Genomic DNA, 11398 nt, shown 5'->3' with positions numbered 1-11398 from the left:
TTTATGGTGGTAATTGGCACATTTGCTTTATTTTGAAAACAGACATTGAAACCATCTTTATTTTTTCATACTTTTTTCTCACAAGTTTGAACTCCTGGATAAGGTTGAAACTGGACATTGCACTCACTGGAACATGTGAAAAGTAACTTTTTCTTTTCGCGTTTGTTTGATTTTTCTTTTTCCTTTTTTTTCTCCTTTTTTTTTTGCGTAACATCAGTGCATTTTTTTTGTTTAATAATCCGTATTTTTCCAATTCATATAAACTGTCATAACAACACCAAAGACATCAAAAAAGAAGCCGCCACACCTCTTAAGTTTTTGTGACTGCGAAAGAGTTCCTCTCAGAGGGAGAGTTCCCATCATGCATCTGGTTCGATGGTTCATGCTACTCTTCCAGCGTTTGGTTGTCAGAACACAAAAAGTGATGTTGGAGCCAGTTACACCCAAAACTATAGCTGACACCTGTAGTTTATTATATGCGTATGTCATTTAAATGGCAAAAAGGTCCTTTACAGTAAATGTTTGTCAAAGGGGCGTAAACCCGAGCTGGAGGGACTCGAGCATAATAGAGGAGGGGGGGGATCATAGTCCTGTCCTATGGGGGGGTTGTGTGTGCAGGATGAAGCTGCCCAACTGGAAGTGTCACACGTTTTAATCGTACATTCTTTCCTCCAGCCGCCGTGTCGCCTGGAGTTGCATCTTCAAAAAACGGCCTGTTGTTTGTGTGTGTGTGTGTGTGTGCACAGATTTCATTTGCAAAGTGTGTTTAGATAAAGTGCATTGAAATGCATATATAAGTGTGGCGCATTCACAATGCATTTTAAATGTGTAAAATATCCAGTTGGGAGCCTTCATTCCACCACTGATCCACTTACATTAGAGAGTGGAGATCAAATCCAATCCTCCTCCTCCTCCTCATCATCATCATAATCAGGGTAACAATCATTTTTATTAATCAACAACCATCAACATCTTCATCGTGGAGAGAAAAATGTTCCTATTTTTCATAACCACCACCATCATCATCATCATCATCACTTCCTCGCAGTATTAGCTTGAGCCACAAAACGTAACGCTGGAAACTCCCCCAACACGAGTAAATCATTGCCACACAAAAAATGACAAACAAACAGAAACGGGCGGCCTTCCTGTGGCGAAGGCCCGAGAGCAACCTTTTTTAGATTTTTGTGATATTCGTCATACTCTTAATTCTGCTTCTTCTTAAGGTCGGACCGATGCCTCATTAGTCGTCCTTGGACTCGGTGCCCTCGGCCGCCGCATCTGCCGGAGCGGCCTCCTCCGCTTTAGACTCCTCCGCGGCATCTGGGTGGAGGGAGGGGGGGGCGGGGGGGGGGGGGGGGAGAGTAAATTAGACCGCAGAGAGAGGAGGAATGATAAAGCTCTTCTGACACACGGAGCATCAAAGCTTTCACACGTCAGATGTTAAAAATACTTTTTTACTTGGTTTTCAGAATTAAATGGTGACATTCAAAAAGCAAGAGGCACGCACAAGGAAAGCTTGAAGAAACACACGCATCCGCGTTGTTCACAGGACGTCGACTCCACTAAAACGGAGCGCCCGTCAGTCGGGACATGGGCCCCCAACGTGTAAATAATAAAGCAGCAGAGTGCTGCTAATGGAGCATCGCAGCCCGTCGCATTGAATGCGGTTTGATGTTCCCCCGTGACGGGTGTTTGATGAGCATTATCGAGCCAAAGCTTCATTTTGTTGTTCTTTGTTTTTCAAAATGATGTTTATGAAATTTGCTGCATATGAATTATTAATCTGAGAAAATCAAATGTAAAATAGAACTCTTTCCTTTAGTCGATTTTATTCCATTGTGTAAGCTTTTTCATGCAAGAGCCCTTGAGTGATCTCATACCATGATGATCTCATTTAATAGAAAGAGGACCCATAAAAAGATGACATCATTTCACAGGACATTGGGGGGGGGGGGAGACTGAGTGCATGTGTGTGTGTGTGTGTGTGTGGGCAGGGCAGGCAGAGAGACAAAGGAGTGGAGCAATCCTGTCTGCGTTAGCGCTCGTGCTAATGTGTGAGCACGTGTGTGTGTGTGTGTGAGCGTGTGTGTGTGTGTGTGTGTGTGTGTGTGTGTGACCAGGACAGACTGCGGGACGTCTGGTTCAAAGGTAAATGACCTCTTTTGCACACGTTCCTCTGCAGCCGCTCGGACTGCGTGACGACGAGGGGAAGCGACCCGTTCGTGTCATTGTGACACCGGCGCCGTCTCAAATGGCGCCGCGTACGCAAGTGAGAGGCGGGAAAACAAACAGGGCCAAAGGTCTGGGGATCCGGGGCCATCGACCGCTGCCCGATCAGCACTTCAGATGCATTTCATCCACTTTAAGGGGTGCGTTTTAGCTCATATTTAGCGTATTCTTCCTTTGGGTGTTAGTTAAATAATAAATGTACATTTAGATCACAAGGGAAATTGCCCGGCATCTTTAGTTTAGGGGATGGCCAGCTATTGCACCTTCCTCTTTAACAAAGTGAAATAACTCTGAATATTAATTTGCAGCAGATTGTGGCTCCCGGTTGATTCGAAACGAGCGGTTGTTGTATTGTTGGTGTGTGTGTGTGTGTGTGACGTGCTTCCCCACGGCGAGCCGTGACCACTAGGGTCCATTAATCATTCATCAAAATCAGAGCACCTGTTATTCCCCGTGCAAGGGCAGCCATCCCACCGAGGTGGTAACTATGACAACGGGGAGACATCGCCTGCCTAGGTGACCTAGTTTCAGTGTAGTTCTCCAGCCGGTGTGTGTTTCCTGCCTCACCCCCCCCCCCCCCCCCCCCCCGCGCTCCACTGAGTACCTGACTGACCCAGTCTGAGAGGCGCTGGACCAGAAACACTGACTTTACCGTTTCATCAATGTCAGAATGTCACTGTGGCCTTTTGCTTCTTTCTCAGGTCGACCCAAATCTACGTGCTGATATCGGGGGGGGGGGGGGGGGGCGCCTCCGTTCAGCTAAGATGTTATCAAATATTTGTGACCCGATGTGATGTGTGAAGAGGATTTTAATGGAGTCATCCATCATTAAATGAGATCCCCCATCTCGTAAGGTGTTCGTGACTCATAAATCGTGAGGCTTTTTTTATTTTTTTCTATTGAGCAAACAAAGGCAAGCTGGCTCCTTAACACCAGCTCTCATCCTGCCGAAAACCCGATCCCTGCCTCTTTAGTGAGGGCTTTCCAGCGTACGGCTGTCTTCGTGTAACACTGAGCCGTGTCTGTGTGAACCTGTGAGCGGTGGAGCGCTGCCAAAAGATCCTAAAACCCCAAAGACTTTACACGCAGTCATTTCCTGCAGGGCCTGCCAGGTGCTGGAGCTTACTAAAAAAAAAAAAAAAAATGTGAGGGAATAAGTAAGTAAGTAATTGCTTCCTGGTAGGTGAGTATATTTGGGATCATATTTGCCCCCCCCCCCCTCCTCCACCAGCTGCATGTCGACATCTAGCTTCCCAGCTCCATCCGATTGGACTTTCTGTAACTGGCGTGTGTCCGTGTGCATGTAACGGGGTTTTGACTGTTGGCAAGTCTGCATACCTTGTTTATCTTTTGTTTGGTTAGGCTCCTCCTTCTCGGCTGTCGGGCTGACAGCGGCAGGCACGTCGGCTTGTCGGGGCTCCTTCTTCTCTTCGCTCTCCTCCTCCTCCTTCTTCTTCTTCTCCTCAGCTGTGGCTGCGGTGGGACTCTTAGCTGCCGCTGCCGCCGCCGCCGCCGCCGGGGCCTCCACCTCTTTGGGCTTCTCCTCGACTTTCTCCTCCGCCTTTGGCTCCTCTTTCGGGGGCTCGGCGGGCGCCGCGGCGACCACGGGGGAGGCCGCAGCGGGAGCCGCGGCCGGGGCGGCGCCTACGGGAGAGGCCGCGGCAGCTGCCGGAGAGTTGGCCGGCTTGTCTGCCACGGGGCTTTTGGCTTGGCTCGTCTCCTCCTCCTTCTTCTTGGCCTTCTCTCCCGCAGCTTCCTCCCCCTTTGCGGGTGCCTCCTCTCCCTCCGCTTTCTTAGCCTCCTCCCCTCCGTCTGTCGCCTCCTCGGCAGCAGCAGGGCTATCTCCCTCCTTCTCTTCATCTCCGTCTTTCATCTTTTTCCGAGTTATGTGTCCACGGAAGCTGGCCTGTATTTTCGTGGCAGCCTTGTGGGCCTTGTCCTCGGGTTTGTTGGGGGTCCCATCCTGTTCAATCTTCTGGTCCGCATCCTCATTCTTCTCCACCTGGTAGCCGGGAAAAAAGGAAGAAAAAAAAAAAATCACCATCAACCGTACGCTAACAGGCGGGGCCACTGGAAACCAATGAGGGAAAGTACCGGTTGCTACGCTAAAGACTAGCATGTAGCTCCGGGAATGAGCATCCCAAAGAAACAATTTGGCATTTATTGAATGGACAGAAGTCAGAAGAGGACATAAGAATATGCTATGTCAGAGGGTTTATTAGTTATTGTTGTTTATGTACCGCTATTCATTACCAGAGAATTTTAAATTTGGGAAAAGCTGGGTCAGGGTTTGAGGACTGGTTTAGAATCGAGAAAAGGTGCAGGACTGGATGAGGGAAAGGGTTAAGAACAGGAGAGGGCACAATGTAATATTGAAAGGGGTTCCATGCTTTTACCTTCTGTAACCGGGTCCATAGCTGTCCATCAAATAGTGGGTTGCGCTATGAGTCATATAAATCTAATGAAAAGAAATCAAATGAAATAAAGAAATGAATGATGGGCACTGAAAGTGGCAAACAAAAATGAATCAGTACATTCAAAATGAACAGGCAAAACAAATCAAGGTAAACAAGGTAAACAAGCTCCAAAGCTCAGGGAATCAAAGGCTCAACATGTGCACCAAAAAATTAATATGAATAAGCAACGTGAAGCAAACATAAACTGGTCAAGGACCATGCAGGCAGTGCATCATCAGTGAGCCGAATGATGAGGGTGTGAAAACAGTGGAATCTGTGGTTTGGTCCTTCCGAGCGGCTCTTGTCTGGATCCACGGGTTTATTTGGCAACACAATGGATTTCATTTGCAGGAAAGAGGTGATTTAGTGTCAATGTGAATAAAATAATCAGAATTGTCTCCCCGTCAGATTCACTAAAGGACTAAGACGTTATTGCAGGGTTTTTTTTTTTAATAAGGAAATAAAGCTGATATTGTCCTCTTGATAATAGCTCTGAAATGGATTTAGTGAATAATTAAACTTAGATTAATAAATTCTCCACGGCATTCATAAATGTCCCCTGGATTCGCCGCTAATTATATCTTCAGAATTGTAACGGGTAAAAAAGCATGCAAAACGTCCCCCCCCCCCTCTCCACCCCCCCTCCTTCAAAATAACGAGCCGAGCCTCCATCCTCTCGGTGCGGGAGCTTTTTTTTCCCCCCCCCGTTGGCTCCGTCTCCTGGCTGCTAGGGAACGAATCTCCTCAGCATCCACTCTGCCGCACCCCTCCCGACCATCGACGGTTACCCCGGCAACCAGAGTGCTAACTCATCACAGCGCTGTCTTGCTGGTTTCGGTGCTATGAAAGACTTTTTTTTTATAGTCACCCTGATTGGGGCAGCGCACCTGACCCCCTCAGGGGCAGCGGCGGCGGCGACTCGTAAATCAGGCGGGGCAATCAGGACGGGGAGGGAAGGGGGGGGGGGGGGTCACGGGGGTTATATGCATCAATGCTGGTGGTCCGCGTTCACTCTCCTTTAATCGAGCTGGAGCGGGGGGGGGGGGGTTTCCCGTGACGTGGCGCCGCTGTTACGGGTTTTGTCTTGGACGGGCGCCTGTGTGAGGGATCGCATCCGCGAGACATGATTTAGGAGCCAGAGGGGGGGGGGGGGGGGGGAACCAACATTTTCTTTTTCAGGGTCAGGGTGTGTCAGTCCAATATTGGAGCGGAGGCCAAGGTGCAGCGGTGTTGGTTTGCTTCACCTCCTCCACCTCTATTCACGGGTCCCCAGGGTCCAGGGCGTAAATCCTGCCCCCCCGGGGGCCTTCCTGCAGTTTTTTTTTCTTCTTTTTTTTAATAGAGGCTCCATCTTCCTGGAGCAATTTTGTGCAATGTGATAGTAAAAAGCAAAATTCAATCTGATAGTGCTGCCCTGAGGCTTTGCGCCACGCCTCAAATACACTGATTTATGGCTTTTAAAACGATCCGGTGTTAATTATGGAAATAAACTTTCATCCTGCTATTGGAATGGATGGACAAAGCATCATCGCTACATCCTTCTGCTATTAATGATATGCAGGTCTCTGGTGTCTCATTGGGCTTTTACTTTAAATGATCTCATCGGTACTTAAAATTGCCCCCCCCCCCCCTCCCCCCCTTTCCAAAAAAAAAATGGCCTGAGCACTTAACGCTAAATAGAATGAATTCCTGGCTGCAAACAGTGAGTCAGACAGAGAGCGAAAGGCATGGCAATGGATGAGGGTGTCTGGGAATTGGGGGGCGGGGGAGGGGGGGGGGGGGGTGACATCATTGTTGGAACGGGGAGTTTATCATTCACTTTAGAGGCAAATGTAATAAAATGCAGAGTGCCCGGTGATCTCATAGCCGGGGTGAAGAAAAGATCACCATCACAGTTTTACCACATTTATGGCGTCATCGATTGCATTATTGAGACTTGTCGGCGTGCGTCGCCCTCCAAAAAACCTGCTGCGCTGTGACTTTCTGATCCACGGACCACGCGGTTCTACCTCCGAGCCCAGTAGACCCGTCATGGCCGCCGTGTCAGGCTGCGAGGAGCGGTGCGCCTTTGGGCAGCGTTCATTCAAATCGGCCTTCATCCAAGCGCATTTCTTGACTGTTAAGCGAACCCTGGTCACGCACCCGACTGCGGGGCGTCTGTGCGGCACACATTTTCATTCACTCATTCATTCATAAACACGGCGGCGCCTCCCCAAAGGTGCAGAGGACCACGAGGTAGACTCCCTTTGAGTCCTCCCACCACGACACCTTCCCGTTCAAACGCTTCCTTCATTAATCTGCAGCGCGGGAACATATTTGCTTTGTCAGGTTAATCAAATATATTATTAAAATGAGCTCGCAGTTATCCCCCCCCCCTCCAAAAAGTGGTCTTTCTGGTCGCCATGGATACACTATGTTACCCACTTTGAACTGTTTTTTTTTATTAAAGCGGAATATTAAGGGATGAAAGCAATGTTTGTAAAACAGATTGTGCAATCGTGCAATTACAGAAGTGTTATGAAAACCCCGCTGTATACAACAGTCCACTGTGTGTGGGGGGGACAAATGTCCCCACGTCCCCACATACGGGACAAAGGCTCTTGCCTTTTCCCGCCCGTAAAGGTAATAAATGAATGAATAAAGTGTGATTCGTGCTCCATCAGAAGGCCGGATGTGTCTACTACAGCTGCAGCCTGCGCTCCACCCCCCCCCCCCCCCCCCCCTCCTCCCCCCTCCTCCCGTCTGCCTCCGTCCTTGGGTGGGCAATCGGCTGCCGTGAGAACCACACCCGAGAGTCAATGGCTCATCCGGCGGATCCATAGCCAAGCCACACATACGCACGCGCGCGCACACACACACACACACACACACACACACACACACACACACACACACACACACACACACACACACACACACACACACACACACACACACACACACACACACACACACACACACCATCCCCCAACGGTGACACGCAGTAACAATCCGCCACCTTCCCAGCGCCTCATTGCCTGGGCCATTAGGGAATTGTTTCCGGGGGGGGGGGGAGTGGAGCGGTACGGAAATGGGGAAAAGACATGTTGGAGCGGGGGGGGGGGGGGGGGGGGGTATGAGGGTTGGGGTACCACAGAACCAGACTCCCTTTTCATCTCGCCGCTCCGCTCAGCTGTGGATCGATTTTCTGCCACAGGTAATATGCGCGTTTATAATGATGGACGGAAGAAGGTCCAGCAGCTGGATCTCCCCATCCACGTCATTATTATATTTGCATCGTCCAATTCAAATGAAACGAACGACTCGTAAAACCACCAGATCAAATTAGACTTTCTGCCAATGACACCTCGCTCCTGCAAAAAAAAAACCTCCGGCACCATTTCAATGGCCGCCTGCTCCCCCCGCAGAAAGCAGCCAGACACCGAAGAGCCGAGACGAGCTGCTGAGTATCTGCATCTCCTCCTCTGGGTCTCTGCTGTCTTTACTCACTGCGCTCAACTGCTACCCACCCACTCTCTCACACACACACACACACACACACACACACACACACACACACACACACACACACACACACACACACACACACACACACACACACACACACACACACACACACACACACACACACACACACACACACACACACACACACACACACACACACGGAGCACAGCACCACACCCTTTTAGCCAGCTATCTTCTGCAGATGAGGAGAGGAGGAGGAGGAGGAGGGGCGGCTCAGGTGGTGACTGTCACATCCCCCGCTCTCTCGCTCTCTCTCTTTCTCTCTCTCTCTCTCCCCCCCTTCTTCTTTGACGGGGAATTGATCAGTGATGTTAAAGGAGGTACTGGGGTTTTTTATTATTTTTTGTAATGCCGGCCCGGGGAAAAGATGATCCGCCGCCAGCGCCACCGCGTCCTCCGGAGCGGCCTTTTGATTCAATCACACGGACTCTCTGAAACAAAGGCTTCCACCATCGCCGCTGAATCTCCCAGATGGCCGAGGATGGGGAAAGAGCCGGGGGGGGGGGCTGGTTGTGGTGCTTTGGCTGAAGCCAAGCGTCGGGTGAAGGTGCTTTTTTAGTGGCTGATTCTTTTGACGCGAGACGAAGGTGGGCGTGGAGCCGGATTCGGGGACGGGGAGGAGGACCGGGGGAGGAACGGGGGAGGGCGGGATTTTGAGTCCCGACAGTGGAGAAAGAGTTGAAGATGGAACCTTTCGGAGAAGTTGGTCATTGAAAGGAAACATCTACTAGACCTTGAGGAAGTGCTGGAAGCCACTCCCAGCGCGGAGACATTGCCCCCCCCCCCACACACACACACACACACACACACGATGGCACCTCGGAGCCCGTCTGATGACTTGGCCTCACCCACATGGCTGCAGCGTGCCGGCTCTCGCTCCTCCTTCTGCGCCTGCTCACCTCCTCCAACCGTCATCACGCCGGCTACTACATCACCACCACCACCATCACCACCTCATTCCCTGCCGGTGGTCGCCAGCATCCAGTTCCCTCCATGCTTCTCCCTACTCCCCCCCCCCTTCCCCCCACACCTTGACACCTCCCTGCCTTTTTTTTTTCTTCAACCTCCATATCTCTCTGCCGGCCGGGTCGCCTTTCGATCTACGCCTCCTTTTGCGTACATATACCCCCCCCCCCAACCTCCTCCCGCCAACCCCCTCCCTCCATCTACCTCCATGTGCACCGGCTACACTCCAACCCCGACGCATGCCTCCCTGCATCCCGCATGTCTCTGTACCGGCGAGTCTTTCTCCCTCCCTCCCTTCGTGTCACAGTTCATTATAAACTCATCCCAGATAACGTTTGAGGAAGCACATTGTGATAAGATCTAAAGATCTCCATCGGTCGGAGATACACCACCGTGATGGCTGCTGGAATTCAGAATGAAGCACCGTTTGGGTTCTCCAGACCCGCCCGGCTCCACACAAGACCCTCTGTTTTTTTTGTTGTTTTTTTTAGGTTGTCCCTGCTGTAACCATGGGTTATTTTAAATACCCCTTCACCCCCCCCCCACCCCCCTATTAAATGAGTGCACACTTCACCGTCCCATCAATTGACTGCGTACACTTGTGAATCTGGAGGGCTGTGATAATCCATTTAGTCTCATTTGTTCACATTGGATTCCCCCGAGGGGCCCCTGACATGATGGTGCCCCGCCCCACCCTTTTTTTTTTTTTTTTTTCTTTCTCCTCTCTCTGTGGAAATTTACTTTCCCGTGTTGCCCGATTCTGCTCAAGTAACAAGTACAAAAGAAACGAACCCACGTCCTGCTTGAGGTCTCGTGTAGAACAGGTGGAGTTCACCTGGAGCTCCGGGGAGGATTTTCAGGAGACACGATACAATAATCTATCAAGTGCCTCCCTTTTAATCTTTCACTTTTTTTTTCCAAGTGCATGGTCGATACGAGGGGGCCGCCGGGCCGGAGTCTCTCTCCACAGCGTGAGGTCTGCGAGGCATCCATTCATGGGGGGGGTAATCACATTGGCTGTAAAGGCGTGTCTGGGCTCCGCGGAGCCACTGCCGTAAAGGACAATTCGAGGCCCCCCCTCCTCCCCGAGTCAAAGCAAATTACACCCACGCTTCCTCTGATCTCCCCTCGAGCAGCAGCCGGGGTTCGGGTACAAAGCGACGGTCACACAGTTCACAGTTTGAATGCATCGTTTTCGTCACGCGCGGATCGAGACGCACACGGAGACCAAGTAAATGAGAGCGTTTTACCGGTTTGGTTCTTCTTATGCAGCACAGCATGGTTGCAGTTGTTGTATCCTCCCTTTTCTCTTCTCTGCTTCTTTCTTCCCCTTTTTTCCTCCCTTTCACTTCTTCTCTCTCGCCCTCTCTCGCTCTCTCTCGCTTGCGTGTGCTCTCTCCCACTTTCGTGCACACACTCCCTCTCTCTCTCTCTCTCTCTCTCTCTGGCTGTATCAACAGCTAAGCCGCCCGGTGCATTTACTCATCCTAGTTCCACACACGCGCTCTTCAGTCAGTCTGCCTGGGCACACCTCGCTCTCTCTCTCCCCCCCCCTCTCTCTCTCTCTCTCTGACAATGACTTCAAGCCCACCCTTTAAACCCCTCCCTTCTCTCCTCCCCTCTTCTCTTCTCTTCACTCTATCCCCCCCCCTCTCTTTCTCCTCCTCCTCCCGCTCAGTGATGAAGTGCCCCCCCCCCCCCTCCTCCACCTCCTTCCTCTTTCAGATCAGCAGTCCTCTCTTCTACATCTTCCCACCCTCCTCCTCTTCCTCTTCCTCTCTTCCAGCCTGGTTCCAGCAAAAGCTGCGGCCCCACCCTAAAAAAAGACTCCTGCCTAATGACTGACTTGGATGCCTTCAAATTCTCTCTGCTAACATCTTTATTTGCTTCCCCCCCCTCCCTCCCTCCCTCCCTCTGTTTAATCGCCTCCCCGTCCACACATTGTTTCTTTAATAAGGAAAGAGGACGCCCAGCCCCCCCCCCCCCCCCCCTCGCATGTGTCCCACACGCTCTGATCGTCTCTGCGTACAAATTGCCTCGGCGATGCCAAAGGCATGTTTTTCTGGCCCGGCCTGCAGAGAGTCAGCCTGCCAGGAGAGACGTGTGAAAGAGAGCAGCGATGATCGCATGCACGCATGCACACACACACACACACACACACACAGACTGTGCTCTTAGGACACGCCACCCCCCCACCCACCCATACCCAGTGCGCT

At 51.1% G+C, this 11398-nt stretch overlaps 1 protein-coding gene across 1 annotated transcript; it reads right to left on the bottom strand.

Annotated features, from left to right (window-relative positions):
* On the bottom strand, window positions 1-10761 carry gap43 (growth associated protein 43). Its single transcript, XM_037478458.2, has 3 exons — window positions 10433-10761; window positions 3571-4234; window positions 1-1323 (listed from the first exon to the last, which is right to left on the bottom strand). The coding sequence occupies exons 1-3, from the start codon at window positions 10460-10462 to the stop codon at window positions 1244-1246; spliced, it is 774 nt and encodes a 257-aa protein (XP_037334355.2). The 5' UTR covers window positions 10463-10761; the 3' UTR covers window positions 1-1243.
* Window positions 10762-11398: the final 637 nt, after the last annotated feature.

This window comes from Pungitius pungitius, chromosome 3 (assembly GCF_949316345.1).
Source record: "Pungitius pungitius chromosome 3, fPunPun2.1, whole genome shotgun sequence".
Taxonomy (NCBI): domain Eukaryota; kingdom Metazoa; phylum Chordata; class Actinopteri; order Perciformes; family Gasterosteidae; genus Pungitius; species Pungitius pungitius.
The sequence above is the reverse complement of the archived record's forward strand: the minus strand, read 5'-3'. Positions and strand labels throughout refer to the sequence as shown.